We start from the raw sequence: 25,785 nt of genomic DNA, 5'->3' as shown, positions 1-25,785 counted from the left end.
AGGCATCTCTTGCTTTGCCTGCCTCCCTGACTAATTAGCAAGTATGTAATTTTTCCCGAAATGCTTAACTCAAATCTAAATGTAAAAGGTTAGCACTATCAAATATATTCTAAGATGCACAGATAGTGTGTGGAAGGGACAGAAATTGAGTCTCTTTAAAAAACACAATAATTAAAAACAACAACTAGAAACTGCTCTTTCATTAATTATTATGGATCACAATAAAAAAAAAATTTGAAAAATCCCCTTTCTATGAAAACAGCTTCTCAGATAAAATTTAATGGAGATACTCAGCAATTTTTAACCAAATTGACATTTATTTTAGTCCCAGACACTTGGCCATCCTCAACATGTCAAATACTACTACCCCAATGTAAAGCAGTTCAAAATTTTGAGCCAGAATGCTGTTCCAGCATTTTAGCTATTCATCTCATCCTATTAAGAAAGAGAAGTGAATGCTTGTATTCAATTTTATGGTTTAGACAGAGGAACATAACAAGCACAAAAAGCTGAAGAATGAAAAGAACCGTAATGAGTTGTCTGACAAAACACATTAATTTCAGACCACAGAAAACATCAACAAATCTAATAATCAAAATTGAAACTACTGAAATGACTTGTGTGAAATTATCAAATTGGACATTATAATAATTAAAATGTTTATATTAACTCACAGGAAATAGTGAGTTGAGTTTTAGCCTCAAAAACATGAGCACATCAGCATCCAAAACTAATGACACGTGAAAATGATCAAGAATATAAATAATCATCTTAGAAACAGAACATGCTTTTCCCAGCCTAACAAGTTCATACTTTGTATCAGCTAAATTGCAAAGTCTTAACCGTTCACACATCACCAAAGACAGCACCTAGAACATGCTAAATGTTTTTCACTGATGCTCAAGTTAACCTAATACATTCTTCTCATGTCTGTCATTTCTGAAATAATGCAAAAAATCGTCTACTACTCATGTACACTCACAGTAAGCCTTCATAATTCTGCTGTTTGAGCAGATACTGATTTTTGTTGATGACAGAAAGCAGCAAGAGAAACATCAGAGAGGCTGAAAGAGAGGAGGAAAGGACCAAGCAGAGCCTAAACAAGTCCTAGTATCTCCGGCCTCAGAAATCTAAAGGTTTGAGTTGAGAAAGAGGCTTGGAGCTACGAATAAAGAATCTGTTTTCAACTGTTTATTTTGCTGGGTATTTTTTTTTGTTCCTCTTCTGCTAAGGAAAAAAAAGCTTTGCACGTTACTTGCAAATACTAAAAGCTTGAGTTACAACTCCTAGTGTATGTCCCCATCACAAATTTTCTCAAAAAGAAACAACTTGTACGTTTCTAGCCTCTGGCTAACTACCCAGATCAAAGAAAATGAAAAGAAAAGGAATAAAACCATGAACTGGTGAAAGCTTCTCATTCAGTGTGTCACTCTGAGCCATGCAAAATGTGCCAGCCTGTGCAACACAAGAGTACACCTACTATTCTTCCTAGTGATTATGACTAAAATTAGACATCAAAAAACCACCCTGGGTTCCATAATCGTATTGTTTTCCCAAATAATTTATTTTAAAAAATCCTAGCGTTTGCAAAGACACAGTTTCTGCATGAAGCTGTCATACTGGAAATAATATGGACAGAAAGTTATTTGTTTCAAGCTTTACTTTAAAAACTTTTTTTGATTTCTAAATGACACATACTTTAAATATATAACAGACCTTGAAAATATGCTCTGGCAATACATGCATTTCCATTCTTTCCCCAGTCTCATACTTCAGTATTCCAAACAGGTGAACAACCCTGAGACTACATCTGTCAAATTACTGTTTTGTTTCTAAGGCTATTTACAAAGGTTTCAGCAGGGTGATCACTTATTTAAAACAAACCTTTTAAGCTTTTTCTTTATTTATTGGTTCTCAATTGCAGCATCCTCAGCTAGGACACTCTCTCACAAGATTTAGACTTTACAGGTCACACTGTAAAATACTGTCTATTTTTCAATAAAGTTAGACCATATGCAAAAATCCCAAACAAACCAAGTAATCGCCAAAACCACCCACACCCAAACATCTGTATTCTATAAAACATTGCCCCTGTAATAAAAGAACCAAAGAAATAACTTGCTGTAAAGGAGATGTCATTTTCAATCTTTTCAGTCCAAATCACAAATGAATATTATACACTATGCTTCAAGTGTTATATACAGACTTCTAATGTGACAACAGCTTTAAGGCAAAGGTCAGGGATTTGTCCTTATGAAGATTCACTTCGCAGTTACCGCTAGATGGAGCAGATTATTTGAGTAAGGATTCGCTCCATGATACAGAGGACAACAGCCAAGTCAGTGGCTGGCTGGCCCATATACTCTCTGCCCTGATGAAATAACCTGATGAAATTTTTTTTACAACTGTCAAACACTCTAGTTCCTTATTTCAGTCCATACAGTACTCCATCGCTATATTCACATGACAATTTAAAGATGACAAAGGTATTTAATGTTTTAGTTGAACCGTTAGACCTGTCTAACTACAGTGCATAGTTATTGGATTAGAGGATTAGATTTTAAATACTGTTCTGCTACAGAAAAATGACCCTATCCCCAGATTTTTTTGAAATTTGTCTTTAAATACAAATTTTTTATCCACAATCTGCACAGGATCAGATTAATATATCTGTAATACGTAAGTCTACTTGAAGCAATTAAATTAAATTCTTTTAATGGACTATATTCAATTGGTTTATGCTAAAATTAAACCTTTTGGATTTAGAATTCAATGAAAAGTAAAACAGGCATTAAAGTAAGTCAATTCTTCAAGTAGTTTAATATTGCAAGGTTGTGTACCTTCAAGTTTCAACTAAAAATAGGACAAAAGTCTGTATTTGTAATAGGAGAGGAGGAAAAAAGATGATCATGAACACTAGCTTTTCAAAACCATAGTGACTTCACTACAATTTCATCAAATCTAAACAGAGGGAATAAAATTGGTTTATCAGAAGACGTGGAACTACTCCTTGCTAGCTAAATATATGTTGAACAAAAACTTAAAAATGAGCCCATGGTATTTTTAACAGATATCTCTTTGTAAGGAAATACGTACCTTCATAGGTCTTTGGAGGCAATACTGCTAGTAATTCATAAAGTTTATGTCTATAAACCGTTGATGATGTTTTTAAAGAATTTCCATAAGATTTATGTATTGAAGAAAGCCTTAAAATATAAAAAGCACATCAGAGATGTTAAAACCTTTAAGCATTATGCAACACTCCAGTTTCATTTGTACCACTCTATTGAACACTTTTTAAATCTATACCTATTGTAAGTACAGTTTTGATTTGCGTTACCAATAGTAGAAACAAAACAATTTATTTCACATGTTCTGACAGAACCTCTCTGTTCTCCATTCCCAGTCACTACTTTTATTTAATACTAGAGAAATAAATAAGGCTTTCTATTGCCTTTGATTGTACCTATATTTATTACAATTAACTTATTTGTGGATATATCTCTGTAAATTTGAATTTAAAGCCCAAATACATTATATCACTACATATTCTGAAGGCAAAAATTTTAAAATTATAAAACCCTTTTCCAGCTTAGCTCTGAATCTAAATATAAAAAACACCCATCTCTAAAACTTTTTGTCCAAGCGCATTCTTGAACTTCTTTTTTATTTTATAAAAAATGATCATGCTTAACCACAAATGTGTATGTTGATTAAAAAAGTAGAATAAAAACACTAACTTAACAAAAGCATGCAATAATTTCTTCCCTAGCTTTTTTACATGATACTGGAATCTGCAAGACACATTACGCCAGCTAAAGTCTTCAGCTATACAGCTGAATTCTATACTCTAATTTTTTGTACTTTGAAAAGAAAGTTCTTTAGAAAGTGCACCAAATCAAATACAAGATTACTCTGTAGCTTTTCAAAACCAGAATCTCATTTAATAGTTTGATACACACACTTACTGGGTCAATAAATCAACAGCACTTGGGAGCGGAGGAAGAAGTCTCTGAACAACTTGATCCGTAAGAAGACCAGCACAGTGGGAAACAAAGCTTTTGATAGCTAGAAAAGGAATTGGATTTTAACTTTAGTGTGAGAGATCTAGAAGAAAAAAAATCACATTAGTGAAGTAATCACATTATTACCTCACTAATAATTTAAAAGTAGAAGAAAGCATGCAAAAAAAAAGATTTGAAGTATTTTGACCAATTTAAGAAACTGACAAAAATCTCGAATGAAAAAAGTAATATTTACAGATGCACTGTTTTGGTGTCTCAGCTTGGACGTTCATACCCTGATTTTTAATTGCATACATAAATGCAAGCATTTTTTGCTTTTTGTTATGAGTTGAGTTATGGGATATAACTCGATGATACTTGATGATAATTTCATGATAATAATAATAAAAATGAAAAAATGGGAAAAGGATGATGATCAGATGACCTACTGCTTACTTTGCTAGTTTTGTATTTAAATTTAGCTTAATTACTGTACTTTAAGAAACAACTTATAGGTACACAAGTATTTTTCATTATTTACAGAAAATTAAACTTGAGTTAGTAGTTCAGAAAGCATCCACAGAATATACAGTATTAAAGACCTATTTCCAAAAGGAAAAGAAAATATTTAAAGGTTAATTGTTTAGGTTACTCCTAAAATGAAATTATTATTGAATTCCACACTTTCCAATAGATTTTAATAGTGAAAGAGAGGGGTAATCACTATATTAGGGTTCATATTTCTGCAATGCAAAGGACCCTTTAGTACTCTAGAATACATGACTGAAACACATTAAGTATTTAAAGATCACTGGAGTCATCTCTTGGAAACCCAAATTCACAATATTTCATGATGAAAAACTGCAACCTACCAGACAGTAGCCAAATACATAGTGCTCTTTAGTGGCTGAGAATTGCAACTTCCTTACTGTAATTTTCACCTGAGTCTTCCCACTCTCACAAATGTGTTTGACTGACTCGCCAATTCTAGTTTGTTTACAGTAAGTCAGCTATTAAGAAACAGAACTGCTATTTACCAAATATAATAGACCGTATAAACAACAGAACATACCCTGGTTTGGGTCCTCATCCATTACAGTGATATGTATGTTAAACAGGAGAAGAGAAGCAACCTTCCTGATATCATTTACTGCTTGGAGATCAACTGATTAGAAGAACAAGAGGAAAAACCCTCTCGGATTTCTTGTTTGTTTGTTTTTTAGAAAAATGAAACACATGGATATAGATATAGATATATAGGTAAATATATATATACAAGCATGTATGTTGGGGAGTGAACACATCCTTTACCATCCAGTGAAAAAAATCAATATGAAGTATCGTTGTTCTTTCAGGAAAAAACCAAACAAACAGCCAAACTATAAATATGCAGAGAAAGACACAGTAAATCCCACTTACCACTGAGAGCACCAGCACGACCTTCCAGTGTTACTTGCCAGGTAAATGAATCTCCTCGTGTCTTCTCTGTTTCTAGGTCTTTAGGAGATGATGGAAAGATGCACTTCCACAGTAACAGCATTCGTGGCAGATGGTGTTGGACAACTGCAGGACCTGTAAGCATTGAGAGTTGTCATGCCAATGTAAGGATTGATAAAATTAAATTTTCTCTTTGGTTCTTTTATCTATGTTCACAAAATCATTACAGCTGTGAACAAAATTTTATGCCACTTTCCCAGCTGTCCCATATACCATTTCTCAAATGTTTACGTCTTGGTACTCCATTTTCATACATAACTACATACCCACTGACACATTTACAAGTATGTCACCAAGCCAACTATAATCTCTGTTTTACTAAGTACAGACCCTGTGGATCACCAGCATAAAAGAGATGTAATAAGCAATAGCAATGTTCAGAAAAGCAAACATTTGTTATAGGTTAACGTACAGGGTGTGTTTCCCCTAATCTAAGAAAAAACTGGGAGCTGTTGGGCAGAAGTAATAGTTGAAAACATGAAAGGTGCCTTAAAAATATGAACAAAACAGGTAAAATACATTCTTCATGAGTAATTTAGTGATGACAATCAATAATCTGACCACTAATAAATGTCAGAAAGTTCTGTAAGATTTCAAATGCCTGACAAGAGGGAGATACAAATGATTAGCTCATTTTGTTCTGGGATAGATCTTAAAAAATATCAGTGTAATTCTTCATGACCACAAAGACATTTGGTTAGATTGACTTTGAAATTTATCTTCTACATTTAACTACTAGTGGTCCTACCCAGTCACTGTTTTTCCAGACATTGCCCCCAATGAACTAATAGCAAATTTGGAAGAAATAACATTATTATTTTAGAATGTTTTTCTAAAGATTCCGATTTACATTGTTTTTTAAGAATTATTTTGCAGTGCTAAATTAAATGAAACATCAAAAGAACTAAAGTCAGAGAAAGGACACAGAACAGCTTAATTTAGTTTAAGAAAAATTGTAGAAAGCTACTACCTAATGTCATGAGGGCCGCTATCAACAGCCATCCAGCCTGTGTTCGCTGCAGTGAAATGCGACTGTTCTGAGAAGCAGAACACAACAAATCCTCCGCTACTGTCATGATTACCTTCAAAGTTAAAGAAAAACAGAGCATCAGCATCTTAGTAACTACCAAATAATTTTTCAATGCTATTTGCTGTGATACTTAATCCTGTTCCAGTGTCCCCAAATAGAATGCCATCTTATTCTCACACTATAGCAAAAAACTCAGGCTCATGAAGTTGCAGTGACCAACTTCATTACTAGTCTGGGACAGCTTCAACAGTTCCTGTGAGGTACTAGGTAAGTTACTTTGCTGCTCAGCAGCAGTAAAATGAGAGCTGATGAGAGCTGATAATTCTCACAGGAATATGTATGGCAAGGATTAAAGTGTTCTGATATTCTGTTTATGCCACTATGTAGATAAAGGATGGCATGAGACCTACAAATTAGAGCTCAGAAGAAGTGGTGAAAGGGGTAACAATCTTCTTATCCCTGTTTTAGAATAAGGTCTGTCATTCTCTCTGACAGTTTTTAATCAACAAAAGGTATGACTAAACAAACAAGTTAGAATGGTATGGTACGGTTAGAATTAATCCTATCTTAGCTTCTCCACAATAATTGCATGTGTCTATTATTATGTGCTAAATGCAAGGTGACAATCTGCGCTTGTTACCAAAGCCCGAGCTACCTAGAATTTACATGGAGGAACACAGAGTGTGTCCATGGACAACTACCACAGTATGGCTACAACTTCAAAAAGTATTCTGCAAATGGTTTGCTTCAATTGTGTTTCACATATACGAAAAAAAGTATTTCTTACATCTTGATTTATGTCTGGTTGCCAAAACAAACTGCTTGTAAATTAGTATTACAAGTAAGAAGTGTCATTATCAATAATATAATTAAAAGCCTCAGTATAGCCAATTTCCTTCTATAACTTTTTTGCACACTATAATTTATTTGGACAGTATAGACAGCATCCTTCTGTAATTTGTTTGAAAAATTATAAAACTTCATGAAAGTTTGCACATGAAAGTTTGCTTCATGAAAGTTTGAAATTTGTACGCTTCCAAAACTTAATGAAATATTAATAGTCTGAAAATATTAGTTTCCCCAATTCCATAATGCTATCAGATGGTCGCAAATGAAGACATTTATTTTGACAGATTCTTGACAATTTAAAATATTTGATTCTAAAATTAAAACAGCATTCTTGTTAAATTATACTATCAAAAATTACTAACAGCTTGGTATATTTAAATTACCTGATAAATAAGCATCCTAGAAAGGATTTCATTTAATGATTTCTGACAATTTTTCCCTCTATGTACTAGGAGAAATGTCTTATTTTTGAAGGATTTTTTGGAACTGAAATATAAGCACTAGTACGGAATGCCAAATATATACAAACCCACTAATTATTTTGTTCTCCTGCATAGGCTCCACCTGCAACTCTAACCACTCTCTCAAAGGAAAATGCATTAATATAAGACAGCTTCTGTCCAGGTCACTGCTGTCTACGTTTGATATTTCCTTTTCAAAACTGCTCTATTTAACACTGGTCTCTTTCAGCTCCTCAGAAGAGGAGCTACTCTGGAATCTGGCAGTATTTCTAGGAGAGAATGGAAAAGGGCTTTTGTCAGCTCCTCTGTTCTCCCCCTTGCCAGCTCAGTACAGAACACAGTGTTTCTCCCACACTTTCCTGTGCCCTCCCATACCTCCTCCTGGCCCTATTTCATCCTATTCTATTCTTCTAAAGAAATCTTTATTAAGAATTATGTTTCTCTGTTAAATACAAACTGTAGCTCGGCTTAGGTGTATAGTATTTTATTGGCACTTCTCATCTATATAACTGGCAAACAATACTCATTTTGTTCTCTCCCCATGGTCTTCCAGTGATCACGAGGGGAAGTTTTTAAAAGCCAAGAAAAAAAAGCTTTTTTTTTTTTTACATTTATAAATTGTTTCATCAGCAGTTGGGACTTTGAATGTTGAGAACTGTAGCTAGCAATGTCTGTTAGGGAGTGGCTTGGAACTGTTCGTATTCAACAATGCTGAAAGGGTGGGCTGGAATCACTACAAGGGACATTTTTCCTAATGTACTAAAGCATTCCTTTCATCTTACAGTGGTGTAATAAGAAGAAAAAAACCACAATCCTTGTGTCAAAGTGTGCCTCTTCTTCTCCAATGTCCACTGGCTCCAAAACAGATATTTTCAGAACTGAGAATCTAAGTTTCTACATTATGCAGAGAATTAGCATGATATTTGTGTCATAGTTTTCCAACTGTGAGTAACTCCATGGATAAAGTTCACATTGAGATGGAAACAGCTTCTTCTCCTGGTCTGTATTTCTACATCTGCATATCCCTAAAACTTCAAAGCACAGTATATCCTATCTGCGCTAGTGAAGAGATAGGTACAAGCATCTTAGACTATGTTAATGCAAGAAATTGGTTTCTGTTAAATTCTGTAAAACAAAATGAAAGTGTGTATCTGTTGGACTTGATTAAAGATTTTGTTGGACTTGACCAAAGATTTTCAAGATAATATATAATTGCTGTTATTTGTGTAAGCACTGACTAAACTGTACACTGGAGAGTCATTGATGGGCCTGGGAAATATTAATTTGGCTTAATCTGTGGTGAATGAGTTTCCTTTCAGGAAATTTATTTCTAACATCACAACATGCAATAGATCTGCATGTATACTTCTAATGTTTTTTTTTATAAAAGAAAGATCTTTTCCTTTGGCAAAGTCTGATACATTTCAGCTGTATGTGCTCCAGACTAGCCTCTTCTCACCATTAACACTGCTGAAATGTCAGCTTTCTAATTCAAGCCAATGTCAAACTGGGCCAGAAATGCAGAAGGTTTGATCTTGCTGTAAAGAATTTAGTTTGAAATTCTGAAAAACGTAACTCTACTCAAGAAATGTTTTCTCCAGGTAAACCTTTTCTTAGACTGTTCAATTTAAGACCTTACAGCTCCACAGAATTGTCCTCTGTTCCAAAACAACAAACAAACTTCTCCCCTAACAAACTTCCAGAAAAAGGTAGCAGTATGAGTGGTTAATAAAGTCATTAGTGACATTTCCTGAGAAATTCACAATCCTGACATATGTGAGAAAAACCCTTGCTTATTTGAGTTATGGTATGCTTCAAAATCCCCCTCTCGAGGAAAGAAAATATCTTATCAGTATACTGGGTTATGTGATCGATGTCATAAAGAATACATGCAAATACTAGTGCAAAAACATCAAAGAACTGCCTACAAGTAAAGTATGCAGACCATACCTTCCCTTTTCCATGTGGAATTCCTAAAGGACTGTGTTTTACTGCACCCAGCAAAGCAGCAACAGCAAAACTGTAGCCCGTTACTGCTTCTGGGGAGGATTTCAATGCACTAAGACGTTCAATGCAACGATCCAACAGGAGGGACACATAGGAGGGCAATGCTACTGCAATACAGCGTAAACACCAAGCTGCTGTTAGTCTAACTGAAATGCTGGGATGAAGAATGACAGAAATTACTGCTTCCAGAACTCCTGAAAAATAAAATGCGTACACACACTTAAGAAATAGGCAAGCAGATTGTAAAACAAGCAAAAATGTATACAGAGGACTGGTGAACATACCCTTATCCAGTTTCTGTACTTCTCTTTAAAAAGTACTATTGATTTTTATTGTGAAATATTTCTTATCAAATTTAAATACTTCAATACTTTTCAAAAAAAGCTACCCTGAATGAAAAGTAACAATATGGAGAAAACCTAACATATTATGCAGTTATTCACCCACATGCATAGAAAATATCTGTAAGTATCCTCAAGGAAGCAGAAATCCATGCAGTGGAAACAGATGTCCACTTGAACCCATCCAGAAAAAAAAAAAATTTCTCACTGCAGCTAAATGAAAACAATAAAGGTAGATGAAGATACCCAGCTCAATCAAACTGATTTATTATAAACATTACGAAGTGTTGGACTTTAATTACAACGCTTAATTGTAATTGGAGTTAAATTTGATGCTGATTTTTTTAATTAATATACTAGTACAGGCCAGAGAAGATGCAGAACTCTTTGGGCAACGCCTGAAGATTTCCTCCAGCATGTAAGGTAGCCAACTTCCCCTCTTCCTTTTTTTTTTTTTTTCAGTTTAGTGGAAGAAAACAGAAAAGGATAGAAAAACTAAGGAGGTCCAGGTGAGGAGACTGCACACCAGAAGAAAGGTTGCTATAGTCAATGCCAGACAAAGGATTCCAACAGATCTGAAAGAATTGACAGTCTAGCCATAAGAAATCAAAGAAGATCACAGTCAACAAAGGAATGTATTTTCTACTCTGGTTCACAAAATAATTCAGGGCTTTTACCTGTACTGGAGTCTTGTAGTAATGGTGCTGCTGTAGTTCCTAATCCATGGATGAGGCTCCCGAGTTCCTGAAGTGCACAGACAAGCACATGCTGACTTGCTGTTACATCTGTTGTACTAAGTCTTATTTCCAAGTTACTGTCACTCATTGCAGCATCTGATAACACAATATAGGAAGATCCCCATGAAATCATTACCAAAATGAAACAAACAGATCAGAAAAAGGATTTTGCTACGATAAGTTGTTTATATTACCAAATGAGCTTTTATCCTTATCATTTTTATTATTGACCAAACTTCACTGAGACAGGTACATTTCTATTATTCAAATGGATAGTGTAGTAATGTCTGTGAGGGCAGGAGAGTAGATAAAATGGAAACTACCAAATTGCTTATCTTTTAGTGATGGGGAACAATGGCTAGTAAGAAGCATGCTATTCTCAGCCTCACCAAAAGTGACTCGAAGAGGTCATGCTTTGATATAACTTGCCAGATTTTACTACATAGTAGGAAAAAAGAAAGGGAAGGAAAGAGTGAAATTGTGTGAGAGCAAGCGAGAGAGATGGTGGGAGCAGGGAATAAAGAGGGAGGGAAAAATCTGGAGTTTTTTGAAAGTTCCTTTTTTGAGACACAAATTATTATGTCAGTTTAGACATTTAACATTTAGATATTTAACTAGGATAAAATATGCAGCTGTACACCAGGGGACGACTGGTTATGCCCAGCATTCTCTTTCTTTTCCCGTACAAGGACGATGGTGGAAGCTATGTACAAGACTTTATCATGCAAGAGATCTGTTTTCTCTAGGAGAAATGCTAGTTTTATCAATTAGGAACAAATGCTTCTTTTTTGAACCATCAGTAGTGTCAGCTGCTCTGAACAGGAAGGCAGAATCTGACTAGATATATATTAACTGTCAATTTAACTTATTTTACAATTATTTTATTACTGCATGTATTTATTATTTTATTATATTTCTAATTGGTTAAAATGATATTTGCCAGGGAAGAAGTGTTAAAAAAGATGTTTACACTTGTGTGGGTACACACATGCAGAGACACAGACACACAGAAACAAATAACCAGCCCAAGTTAAAAACAAAGCAGTCCATCAAAAGCCCTATACATTATTATGGTAATAAATCAGCACTATTTCTGCAGTCTCTGGATTAGGAAGTTGGACAATCACTTAAAAAACGAAAAACAGAGACTCAAATGGATAATCTTGTTAGAGCCATACCCACAACTTTCTTCAGTTTCCAGATGGCCTGACAAATCTCCTTGGCAGCTGCAATTTGAGCTTTCTCCCCAAGAAGGCCTCCTACTGTAGCTCGAAGGATAAATGAAACACAGCGGCGACAGCCGATAGCATCCATCTGACTCTGAATAGCCTTAGGGTGAGACTGAGACACGAGATCTAGAATATGGGAAAGGAAGGCAGAGAAGTTCCTTTCAAGCCATTGTGCTCCTAACGTAGAGACAAATACCACATATGCCTGGAAGAGATTTGAAAAGAAGCCATATTTTAGAGCAAAATCATCTGGAAAACCACTGCCAGCTATCCCACATACATATTTTTTTTTTATCTCTGCACATTGCCACAACTAGAACGTCACTAAACTGAGATCATTTATACATTTATGCATCCATAAATCACATACATTCTCACTTCAGGTAGCTTCAGGTTTTTTTGGATCTATTTAAATAATTTAAATTACTACCAAAACTGTACAAGCAATATTGCAGCCTGCTTTGACTGCAAGTTAATTCAAGCTGCTTGCCCAAGTTATTTCATTCCAGGGTGTGAGAAATGGCAGTTTACCCCGCACAGGCACTTGTTATGTAAAACATTGTGTTTGGTCTCACTGAACAACAGCTTCCAGCTACTTAACATTCTGCACATGGAACCCAAATTTAATGTATGAATGCGTTTCAAGAACTACTATGTTACAAAACTATAACACATAACCTGAGAGAATTTTGTTATTATAGGCTTTGAATTAAGGTATATTTGCAGCCCCCAAGCACTGTTCTTCATCTCAATGAATTTTAATTGTTTGCCTTGCAATGGAGGTACCATAAAAAGACTATGTTTGTCACAACAAAGAGAAAGAATGCAGAGTCACTTTACAAATCTAATCACCACAAGACCATTTATTTTGCCACATAATACGCTCCCTTACAAATGTCTTCCATGTGCCTGTGTTAGATTTTTTTTTAATAGATGTGCTACCATCAAAAGGGAATACAAAAAATGAGAATATGCATATGAACACACAAAATTCCTCATTAAAAAGTTCACAAATACTACCCATATCAACGAACTTCCATATTTGTCTCATACATACTTTGTCTCGTGTCTAATATTAACAACTAAATTATTCACGAAAAAGAAAGTGAAGTACTATAAACAGAGAAACTGTACTATTAGATCCTGTCAGCATCTAATAGCTCTTGAAAAACACTACTTAGGCTTCATAATGTAAAGTACATTACCCCTGTTTTACAGATTTGAAAACTGAAGAATTTAACAGGATAAATAGACTTGTGAAGAGTCATACTGCCATGGCTACCTCTTGAACTACATCTTGAACCTGGCTGTGTCTTGAACAAATATAAATTCTTCTTCCATATGTAAGAAGTCATCTTCAGTGTTTTTCTTATTTTTTAATTTATAATAAGCTGCAATTCACATAATAATTAATACATTTTATAACTGCAAGCATTTTCTACTTACAGGCACTGATATATGCACAATTTCTTAAGTTTTTCTTATAGAAACACTGCACTGTTTTAACTGGTCTGGTACAGAACATCTAGCACAGGTACTATTGTTTTAACATAGAAATACAAGAAGAGGAGACAGCCTCCAAAAAGCAGTACAAATAGTCAAAACACTGAACTGAAATATCTATTCCTGGAAAACTAATAAAACCACCATGTATATAGAACACCCTAGGAGTCTGGCACGCATTTTCTAGGCAAATGGCTGTCAAGGTATTATTGTTCCCCAGCTTTTCAGTCTCTCTGCCACAAGTTAATGCTTCCACCCAGCATGATCTGAGCATAGGAGACAATTTGTGAGCACCTTCTAGCTGTTTCAGTGCAAAGTCTGGCAGCTTCTATCAGTAACTCAAGCTAATTTACAGATATTTTGCACTGCAGAAGTTGAAATGCACTGAAAAATTCTCTTACTGGCAAAGGGGATGTATAAAATAGCTGTGGGGACTGTAACATATTAAAATAATCACAGCTGTTTGATATGTAAATGTTCACCACGAGCTTTAGTCTTGATTCACAGGTTTAACATTTGAATATCTAGGTCTGAGCATGTAAATGCTGTTTAAGATAATATTTACAGGAAGAAGCTAATCTGATATTATCTGAAAAATTTATACTGTTTTTACCAGTGTGCACTATATGGTCTGACTTCAGTCCTGCTCAGTTAACAAGATTCTATCCTCTAAGTGAGCATCCCAGAACACAGCAAAACAGATATCCCTTTTTTTCCACTAAATTCTATTCTCCTTATTTTTTACGCACTTACTCAAAGCAGAACCATTCTTTGAGAATAGTGCTCGGAATGTCCCTATATAGAAGGGAACTACTCCAAGTTCAAAGAATTCTTTTAACATCCCCCTTTCATTTTTAGACATAAGGTATTAAGTTTTAAATTAAAAATTTGAGGAAAGTACTTATTTATATCACTTACTTGAAATTCATATCACGTGAAGCTTTCACAAGTAATACATATTTAATTTTGAAAATGTCAAACTATCAGGTAAACAATAAGCAACACCAGAAATCTTTTTTCTTTCCTTTCTAGCATACTCAAGATGTAAATCCTTATTTTAAATTACATACATTTTGTCACAGATACAAAAAAGGATGAAATAAGAGAAACGTGGAGAGCAAAACAGTTATTATAGGAATGTTTAGCAATCTCAGAAAGTCATAAATAATGTAATCCAAACCTGGGTGACTCCAACTCTAACATCTCTGCTGACTGAACTGGTCCCTTTCAACATATCGCCACTGGCTCGTAGAAATCCACAACTTCCGCGCAGAAATCCAGTTCCCAATAGCTCCATCACTTCTTCCAAAGAGATTCTGCGGAAGTTATGCCTGGTGGATACTAAGAATAGATGTAAATCTTTAGAGGAATAGCTCTGTAAAACTGGTTACATTTTAGAAGAAAAGTTTCAACTCTAATCATTTTAGAAAAAACAATTTGCACAAATTCAGTAGCACAACCAAAACCAAACACTCTTTGGGCATAATTTCACAACAGAAACGAAGACATTTTAGGACTCAGTGCTTCAGCAAACCACAATATTTCTCAAGTTTTTCTGCTTCAGCTATCTTTAAATAGTTTAGGCCATCACCTAACACGTATGCGTACATTTATCCTCCCTCAGTATTTACCATCTAATCTAAGCTCCATTTGCAAAAAGGTCTGTACGGCCTACTCCTACCACCCGAAGCTTCATGAAAGCCCTGACTCTAACTTATTCCAGTTTACCGCCAAAGACAACCCTCTATTCCAAACTCCAGACAGGGTGGATTACCATTCTGCTATGCTTAGCCAGATAAGGGCACAGCAACAGGGTCTCTTAGAAAGAAAAGCATCTTGCCTTAGTATTAAATTAGCTCTCCAAAATAATGAGACTAATAGAATATATTTACAATCTTCTAGGAAAATTATTTATCCCTAGTTCCTATTCTGTTGTTTTATTTCTTGATAGAAAGTTCATTTAAAATACACGCTGGGATATGTGTATGCAAACATAGCACGATGACTGCATAGTGTGCAAACTAAGTGACCTAAAATTTTCACTGCATTTTTCATTCTCTTTGAAGTATTGTATTGGGAAAAGAAGTGAGAGAATTTAAGATAATCATGTCCAAAAATATTTAAAAAACCCCCAACATCAGCAAGTTATCAGATACAAAGCAAAAACTTCAGGACTACACAATTCTTCATGCATTGCTCCCTCCACTTCTCCCGCAGCCTCTTCCAGCCCCCACCTAGCTTCTGTCTCACTTAGCTCTAACTTGTTTTTAACATAGTGCTTCCCCAGTAAAAGTAACCAACCAAACAGCTGATGAGCTTCTGGTATTTCTGAAGTGCTAAGGTAAGATTATATAACTACATTGCTTACAAAGATTAAAGAAAACTACCGAGTTTATGAAGAGGTCAAACTATTATTTTTTTTAACTTTTAATGGGAAAAGATAAGTGCTGATGGTTTTCTCTAACACAATAATTGTCTCCAAAGAGATTCTTAGAATAATACTTTATAAATCAAGACTTCAGAGTCCCCAATGCAAATACACAGCCTCAAGAATTTGAGGCAGTAAGTTGGGCTTAAAGGCATGTAATTTTGTCATTTGCTGCTTATTGCACTGAAAGTTTTCCCTGATGCCATTAAGAGCAGAACAAACAGTCTTAATCACACTTACTCGGCATTCTGTTGTATTTTGTTTAGATTACAGTTAAATATTTAGCTTTGGACTCCTAAGATTGGACTGAAAAAGCCCAGTCTGAATGACACTAAAGATTTGAGATGTTAACTTTGTGCCAGGATGCTTCAGTTGGATCAAGTACTGTCTGTCAGCAAAAAAATGTTACACACTGTTGAGTGAACAACACTGCATGCTCATTTCTGCTTCTGATCACATTTGTACTGCTAGACAATCCAGATGTGGTATTGATGATTGTGGAAAAGCAGCTTGAAAAGATATCCTTAACTCTTTAGTTTGACAAAGACACACTCCCTCAAATCTTAGTGTTTTGTACACTGTTGAAATTTATCTTGCCTTTAAATTCTTGAGGCCACTAATTTCTCTCCATATGACAACCACCTTGTAACAGAGCCAACTAGTTTTATCAAATACTTTTCCTTGTTTGTGATTTTATAAATATACATATATGTGGGTTAACACAACAAAAAACACAGCACTTCACAAGAAAAATATTACACAAAAGGCCAAACCAGAGACACGCACAGCCAGATGGAGTTTACATTGTGATTTTACTTCGGGCTTCAACAGAACTTGAGAGTTTCTGATCATCTGACAGATTTTTACAGATGAGGAATCGGCAAATAAAGTACCTACTTTACCTGTTGTCTGTTTAGACGTTAGAGCTCTAGCCAATACTGTGCCTAAAAGTTTTGAAACTGCTAATCGTACATCATAATTGGAACCTTCAAAGGATTTAAAACACAAGGTCACAACACTATCCAGATCTGTACTCCACATAAATACGGCTTCGTTCTGAAGTTCAAGAAGACACTAGACAAAAAGGGGAAATAAAAATGTTTTGATGTGGAAAAGCACTCAGTACAAATTTTAGCTTGCTACATAATACACAGAGTTCTCCCTAACAAAATAAGCATGTTGCTTAGTACTAAAGTGTTTTGAATTTTTGTTGCCAAGGCAATATCAAAGAAATAAAGATAAGCAAACAATGTATTTACTGCTGCGTTCATCATCCATTAAAACAGAATTTTATTTAGGGAGCTTACTTAATAAAAACAGCTATTAGAGCACTTTACCTTTGCAGCAGCACAACGGACTGCCATGGATCGATCTGTCAAACATGATCGGGCAGCTTTGTAAATATCTCTATGACAGGGGATAGCGGCAGCTCCTAAACCATTTAATATGTTTTGCAAACTAAGCATGATTTCATAACGACCTTGAGACTGAAAAATGAAAAAGAGAAATGTTGAAGTTTTGTAACCCTAAGCTCCTTGGAAATACAAAATGCCAACTACTGAAATAGGTGAACAATGGTTTGGGTCTTTCAGACTTTTAGAGATCTTTTTATGTGGAAGTAAGTTAAAGCAGGTAACTTGCTCTATAACACTATAAGCAAGTGAAAATAGTAATTCTAAGTTCTAGTGGAAAGTACTCACTAGCAGTTTAAAACTCAAAACGTGAAGTACAAGCTGGAGCAAAAATGTTCTCATCAATAAAGCAATTAGATTTTCTAGTTTATCAAGTTCTTTCATGAAATCAGCTTGAAAATAGCTATGAACCATCCTTTTACAGTCATAATCCATTAACTCACTAGTAATTCTTTGGAATTCAGACATTGATTTTTATCCTATGACTTTCCACAATTTTTTCATATTTTGTTATCATGCACTTTCTCCTATTCATTCGTCCAGCTACCGACAGTAAACATCCTATTATTTTTCCAATCATTTTTAAACATGCTGTTTCAATACCTCTGCATTCTTCATTGCTTTAAGCACATTCCCAACGGTGTCAGTAAAACTGTTTCCCAAAATTCTTCCCAATTTTTTGTATAAATAGCCCAAGCATACCACCGCAGCACTAAAACAAAAGCAAATCCAAAGACGTGTGAAAATGGATGCAGTAATTGATGAGAGGGATTAAGACAACTAAAATAATGAACGGGCAAACAACAAAATAACTAAATAGAATGTCCCAAAAATGTAAGTGGATTATCAAAAGGAAAAAAAGAAAAAAAAATAAAGGTGTCTGTGTGTGCACATATACTCTAGGAGAAACGCAGATCAAAACGTTGGGAAAATAACTTGGATAATACAAGAATTCAGGTAATACAATCTTCCAATAAATTTTACAATAGGAATACAATTTTCATATCCACCTTTAAACCTTAGTATAAATTTCTAACTAAGCATGCCCTGCATCACGGAGTCTATGGCACCGTGCTACGGCAGATGCTGTTAGAAATAGCCAGGGACAGGTTTATTTACAACTCGATGGTCAATAATAGTAGACTGCAAATGGTCTAGAATTAATTAAAATTCTGGCATTTATATATAACAATACATAATAAGGAAACACCTTGAAAGAAATAAATGTATAAGCCTATGTCCTTTTCACGGCGCACAGATTCTGAATTCAGTTTCCAGGTGAAATACCTGACAACTGGAGTCTGTGTCTTCATCAGCACCTCCTTTAGCAAAAGTAAAAATTGCTAAATATTGAGCAAAAAAAAAAAAAAGAATTAAAGAAAGAGTTGCTTAATTAAAGAGTGTTTTCCTTTGAATAATTAATTAAGGAAAACACTTTGGGTTTGTATTGACAGCTTTATAACTAAACCAACTAATTTTATGAATACAAGGAAAAAAGAAATTATATTTTTAATCAGCTTTCAGCTCTTTGGCCAGACCTACTTAAATATGCAGTGACACTGCTCAGCACCCCCTTCAAGAAAACAACATTTTCCTTATTCCCCAACTGAATTCAAGTTTCACATAAAGAATCTTAAAATCTCATACTGAACACATTCTAATTAGAAAAATGCATTGATCATTAACAATATTTTCCTAAATGACGAAGCACAGTAAGAAAAACAAAACTGATATTCTTTATCTCTTATCATACCAAAATCCTATTTTCGTTAAAGCAACATTTTTCATTATTGCTTTTATCCAACTCAGTACACACCAATAGTTTGGATTTTAATTTTGTTCATGGTGTGGCTGGGCATAAAATTACAATTGTACCATCTTACTACTAAATTGATCATCTGATGGTCACAGATACTCTCTTTAATTAGTTTCAAGACTAAATAATATATATTTCACATCATAATCCAAAGAAAGAATATTTAACAAATATGTAAGAAAAAAACCCCAAACCAGAACTACCTTATTACATGAAGGTATAATGCAAACACTCTTACATGGTTGGCTGTACTGCCGTGTGCTTAAGTGTTGTATGCAAGAGTCAATCAGTGTTGAACAGTGATTTCTAGCAACGAAGTGGCAATATTTGTTGATGAGTAACATCTAGTCAACTAAAGATGAGAATCCAGCTACTTCTGCACATCAATACTTAAGTTTCTATAAAAGTTCAAAGCATAGGCCTTAGGAAGCTCTTCTGACTGCCTTCTAGGATTGTATCATGACTCTAGTTGTCTTTTTTTTTTCCACAAATGTTTCTTCACTAAGTCCAAACTGCATTAACTGTTGACTCACTTTATCTGTCAAATCACAAGCAACAGCCAGAAGTTTCCAAGAAAGCCTGTAAATTTATACAAGTTTTGCAGGAAAAAGCCTCTCTGCCTGTGTTTTTTCCTCCCTGGCAGCACACCTCCATTTTGATATATGACTCTCTATATAAGATACATTTAAGTTGTTTTCTCTCAAATTTTGCCTTAACAATTGTACTTGGAGAGGTACCAATAAAAATGCAGAACTAAGATACTTAAACATGTGGTAAAATAGCACTGAGATCAGCTATGAAAGTTTGTTGACCAGCCAAATGCTTTCACAATGCTTCTAGTTTAAAAGCAGCCCTAGTGGATATTTTAAAAACTTTCTAATTAAAAGTAAAGTAAAAAGCTGTATTCACACTACATGACCTGTTTATCTGATCCGATACAGCATTCGCATCACACTCAATTCTAGTAGGAGATGAGCACCTAACTAAGGTTCTTTTTAAAATGTTTGCCTAAAACATTTCCATCTTCCACCTACATGAAACAAGAAAAATTATAATTTATGAGATAAGAGAACAATTCACTGGAAACTTTTATTTAAAGGAGTTTCCAGGTGAATCAACATATTGTGAACAATGATGGTAAAGTGTTGCTACCAGACAACATGGGCATGTATGCTAAATAAGGACAGATGGCAAACAAAGACAACACTTTAACCAAGATTTAAAAAAAAACAAAAAGAAAAATAAGCAGTCTTTCTTCACTGAACACCAAGTATTCTATATACTTGCAGCCCAAGATGAAAGATTTTACTCAATAGAGAATCCTGTTATTCCAATTATTTTTCTGTAGGCTGTTGTCTCAGTGTCAGTACTATAAGAAATCCCTTTTCCAAACCCTTTTTGAAGTAAACCATATTTTACTGCTACCACTTCCTCTCTTATTTCCTCTCCTCACTACTGTTTACAGCAGGATTCTGAACACTGCCACCTCTCTATTTCCCCCCCTCAGCTACTTCCCCGCCTTCTGAGTCTGGGTGTTTGCCATTTCTGTCTGTCTTTGCCATTTCTGCCCTACTGCCCAAGGACTCCATCACCCCTCCTTGCTATGCCGACATCACCCTACTTCCTCCAGTGCGGTATCTTGCAGCTGAAGCAAGGAAGACCCCAGAGCTCTGTCCCATACTACAACTCACCTATAATGTTAATGCATCTCACTGTTGAGGAGCCAGTAGTATAGCAGTAATTTACTTTGGAGGACCAAGACCCTTTATAGCAAACTTACTCCTAACTCAAAAGACTGCACAAAAGGTCAACTGGAACAAGAGGAAAACAGAAAATTATGGTGATGTTGGAAAATACAAGTGACTCCGTGCAAAACTCTGTTTTCAGGAAACTTCACTTGGGTTGTCAGAAACAGGATTAGCATGTGAAGCAAAGGATGAAGACAGATTCTGCTCTGCTTTGTATACTGTATCATTGATGCAGAATGATGTTTTACCATCTCTACCTGTATCTGTAATTTTCTTCACTATGGTGAAAGATGTGGATTGTTTCAGGAATGAACGTTATTCATAATATATCTGCACCTCAAGATTTGGTTTCACACCCTGCAATAACAGTTCATGTTTCTCTGTTCTGTGGGCTAGGCTTTAGGCATTTAGTTACAAACATTTCAGATGTTTCTAACTAACTATATCCAGTTTCCCAGTTGGATTAAGAAATGTACTCAATACCTGTGTTTTGCACCTGGAGTGCTACTTCTCTGTTTTACTGCTTTACTCAGCAGTATATTACCTTCTGCTTGTTTTTCAAACGCCTGCCCCCTCATAACTCTGTTATCCATTGCTGGTATTCTCTCTGCCCTGATTTTCAATTGTCTGGCTGGAGATCACCAACTGTCTTCTACCCTTTTGGCTCCTGCTGCACATATGCAATAGCTAACACTACCACATTCTTTGGTTTATTATCTATCCTGTGGTAGTGAACTCAGATGCATCACGTCAGGTAATTTTTTTTTTTTACTAATGTTAAATAAGTTACTTATGAAAAGCTTTCACCTTTTTTATAACAAGCAGCATTTGTTTGACTTGCCATAAAGCATGGTTTCTTCAATATGGCAATATGTATTGCAAGCTAGTTTTGTCCCCTCTCTGAACAAAAACATAAAGCATAAACCAGTCTCAGTTTACCCTATTACCTTAAAGCATACTACGTTCATTCAACCTATGGCACTTGAATGACAGCAACAATTTTAGCACTCTCACACTCCCAAATAAATTAATTTAGCTTAACTTTCAAATCACTCAAGGTATTTCTTTCCAGTGGATCCAGTAAATACTAGCTAGCTAGGTAGGTCAAATTTTGTTCTAACATATGCAACCTACACTGACTCCCATAAGCCACCAAATTGCCTCTGCATTAAACGCTTCAAAAGTAACTGATTTTAAAGCATTTTAATGTGATTGATTTTATGTTATATTTATATGAATCATAACAAGAAACTTCTAAATAAGGAAGAAAAATGTATTTTAAGCTTATTAAACTTAAAGGGCAATTCACGTTGCAAAGTACTGACTTGACTTTTTTCCCCCCCAACATGCAGCTAAACTTCTTACTCAAAACTTTCCAGTAAAGACAGAGAAAGGAATACATAAAATGCTACACAAGTACTTAACCACTTATAATTCTGCCCTGAAGGCAGCATATATTAAACGATTAAAATAAAATTGTTATAATACCTGGAGGGAAGGAAGCAATTTGAATTTGCTTTCAGGTTTCAGATTAATTCAGTTTCTCTTTGTAAGTCTAAAAATTTTACAGATGTAATACCAAAGAAAAAATTACTTTTTACAGCTGGATGCATCCACAATAATGATACTAATCAGGGAGGCTCCCAAATTCTGTGTGTCACATGGTGTAAAGCTTCTACTGGGCAATGGGCAGAAATGCAAGAGCATACCCTTTCCTACGCTAACTTCTCACCATGTAAATCTGTCTCTCGTCTTATTACTGGGTTTGAAGTTTGGGGTTAAAAAAAACACTTACAGTTTCGTAGGCAGATAACTTGGTGAATCATCTTTACTCCGAATGAGTTCATTGCATTTGTCAATTGTTTGGTAAACAGAAAAAGTGTCTCCAGTGCTATAAAGTACAGCTAAATTCTTGGCAACAAGCCGTCTGGTAGGAGGTCCTGGTGAATTGTTTAATAAAGAAGTCAACTGTTCAACCAGTTTCTTCTGGTTTTCCCTTATATCAGCCTGGAAATAAAATCAGTAACCAGTTAAGTTTCAGTTAAATTTAAAAGTTAGTTAAAGTTAATTAATGCTAATTCTCTTTACTTTTCATTATTACCATTCTGATACTCCAACATTCTTAATTAAAAATGAACATTTTATTGCACCTTTCTATTTAAAGAAAAGTCATCTCAAATATGTGATTATTTTATTCTTATTAAAAAAAAAAAATCACATTTTTCAGAGCATAATTCTTTCAAGTAGCATTTCAGGAGTATTTTCCCTATGGCACTTGAATAGTTATATCTTGCTAAAACAAAATCACCATTTCTTGCTTCTTTTATGCCTGTTTTAAAATAAAACAATTCATAGAAATATAGTAATTTAAGTAGTAAAAAAGAACTCTAATAGAGTTTCAAGAAGTTGAGCATTAAAAAGGAAAGAACTTCCCTTAAAATAATAATCTATTTTAGCCTTATGTCAATTATTTTAAATGCTCTTTAAAAAAAATAAATTAAGAGCCTGGCACTGTATTTCATTTACATATTTTAACACAAATAACATAACTCTTAAATAGCATTATCTAGATTAGTTTACTGTTAAATACCCACATATGCTACTTAATATACACTAAACAGTGAACCAAACAATTGGACAGTTGGCTGGAAACAAGATTAGGAAAATAAAAAACAAAGAGAAAGATGATACATTCTTGTTTGCTAGAGGACTACTAAATAATTGTGCCATGATAGCTGGAAGCACGACTGCCATTCTTCATCATGGGGTTGCAAAATCTTGCAGTAATAATCTGAGTTAAAAAAACCCAATTTTTAAAAATCACTTAATGCTTATTTCTCAAATTCCTTTCATTGGACAAGCAGCTCTGTCACTTGAAGGGTTGTGACCAAAAACTTGTAACATGTAGAAAGTTACTGCTAACACTGAACATAATTTCATTGCATGTACGTAAAAGACATGAAGCAAATGAAATTGAATACTGCTCTGTTTTTAAAGAAAATAACAAAAAAGAGAGAGAGAAATAGCTCTATAATGTGTTTTCTTCTCAAGCCTCATTATACTTACTCTGCTAGTCACTGGTAAAAGTTTTTCCAAAAACTGTAACCATTCAAAAATGAACTCTGCTTTTTGAAATTCACCAAGCTGGTTATACGCATCTTCATTAAGTAGTAAACTGTGAGCTAACTCCATTCCTTGAAATTTTCCTCAAATCTCTCCTCAAGCACAGTGGAATAAAAAAAAAAACCAAACGAACTACCAGAACTGTATTAATCGATCAGGTTTTCTTCCCCATTAATATGTGGTGATTGAATCAGAAGTTTAAACACCTAAACAGAAAGAGAAAAAAATTACTAGTGAGTCAGCAATCATATTGTATTTTCGCTTGGCTTATTAAAACTAAACTTTCAAAGGAAAACTCAAAATTAAAAAAAAAAAAAAAGATTAAAAAGATTACAGTAGTTTTATTTAGCTGGCTTTAGTAATACTTAATGGTTTTGTAAAGGAGATAATGGTATTGACGTAATATACCAATTAAAGTTAAATATACTTCAGAAAATCAGAGGGGTTCTCTACTTTTTCTTCACCTTGTTTTGCATGAAGTGAGGTTTACTAGTACTTGATCACATGTATACCTGAAAGTAATGATCAACTGGCCCCAAACATAACGACTTTTGCGATCTAGAATTAAGTGCAGCAACAACAGTAACCTACACCTAGCAAACTCATGCTAATTATATTCACAAATAGAAATGCTAACATCTTATTCAACACTTTATATATTCTCAATGCCAAGCAAGGCATAAAGAAAAAACAGAACTTCATTGCTGAACAAACCTCTAATGATGTCTTTTTTCACAAAAACCCCTCACCTGAAAAAAGGATGTTTAAAAAACTCAAAGTTCAAAAGAAGCTGTATTTTACTTATGTCTCTCGGACTACTTTGGGAATTTCCACATTGTCAATAAGCATAACTAGAAGCAAACTAAGATGAAAAATACTTCTAATGCTAACTTTTTTCCCCACTATTTAAATGCCATATAGCCTCAAACTACAAAATATAATATTCTGTAGGCTTTGCAAACAAAAATAGTCAAGGAGATTCTGGTAAAATGTCAACTGTATTTTAAACTCCTTTCCAGGAAATTATCCTTTCCAGAGGTCACTGAGACTGCTGAACACACATTTTTTTCCTATGCAGTAACAATTATAGTGTAAAATGATCCATCAAACAGTAAATGGGCAATACAAAGCAATGGTAAATAATTCAGTACTCAGGTTGTCATCAAACGCACAGCAGAAGGTTACCTTTACTATTTTCTACATGTTTTTTATGTAAAATTTACTCACAGAGGAAATTAGTCACATCTAATTTACTATAATAAACTGTCACTTCAAATTTACCTGAAATACCAGGCAGCTTGACGAGGCACCACACTGTAAAATGACAACCAGAGATAAATACTCATACCTAAGTATACCTACATATATTTAATCTGCCTAGGTACATAGATGTTCACAATTTACCAGTTATCTCACTCCTAAACCACTCACAGAACTTAACTCTATCCTCACTTCTCTTGAAACATACAAAAAAAGTAGGATTACGTATTTCATTGAATATTTGAGTAGAGTTTCATCGCTGCTTAGCATGGAAATTACACATACAGGTCACAAACCCTCCTTTTTACCTCACCCAAGGCCTGTCCCAATGTCTAGTATA

At 34.6% G+C, this 25,785-nt stretch overlaps 1 protein-coding gene across 2 annotated transcripts in view; it reads right to left on the bottom strand.

Annotated features, from left to right (window-relative positions):
• HEATR5A (HEAT repeat containing 5A) overlaps positions 1–24,991 on the bottom strand; it is a 56,859-nt gene extending 31,868 nt beyond the window's left edge. For both annotated transcript variants that reach the window (XM_075151714.1, XM_075151715.1), the window contains exons 1-13: positions 24,129–24,991; positions 22,858–23,069; positions 18,102–18,210; positions 17,424–17,573; positions 16,989–17,160; positions 14,839–14,999; positions 12,105–12,360; positions 10,867–11,022; positions 9,792–10,042; positions 6,472–6,583; positions 5,424–5,576; positions 3,969–4,068; positions 3,097–3,206 (exon numbers count right to left, since the gene is read on the bottom strand). In XM_075151714.1, the coding sequence (XP_075007815.1) occupies positions 3,097–3,206; positions 3,969–4,068; positions 5,424–5,576; positions 6,472–6,583; positions 9,792–10,042; positions 10,867–11,022; positions 12,105–12,360; positions 14,839–14,999; positions 16,989–17,160; positions 17,424–17,573; positions 18,102–18,210; positions 22,858–23,069; positions 24,129–24,254 (2,068 nt within the window). In that variant the 5' untranslated portion in view covers positions 24,255–24,991. The remainder of the gene's footprint in view (positions 1–3,096; positions 3,207–3,968; positions 4,069–5,423; positions 5,577–6,471; positions 6,584–9,791; positions 10,043–10,866; positions 11,023–12,104; positions 12,361–14,838; positions 15,000–16,988; positions 17,161–17,423; positions 17,574–18,101; positions 18,211–22,857; positions 23,070–24,128) is intronic.
• Positions 24,992–25,785: the final 794 nt, after the last annotated feature.

This window comes from Calonectris borealis, chromosome 5, assembly GCF_964195595.1.
Source record: "Calonectris borealis chromosome 5, bCalBor7.hap1.2, whole genome shotgun sequence".
Lineage (NCBI taxonomy): Eukaryota > Metazoa > Chordata > Aves > Procellariiformes > Procellariidae > Calonectris > Calonectris borealis.
The sequence above is the reverse complement of the archived record's forward strand: the minus strand, read 5'-3'. Positions and strand labels throughout refer to the sequence as shown.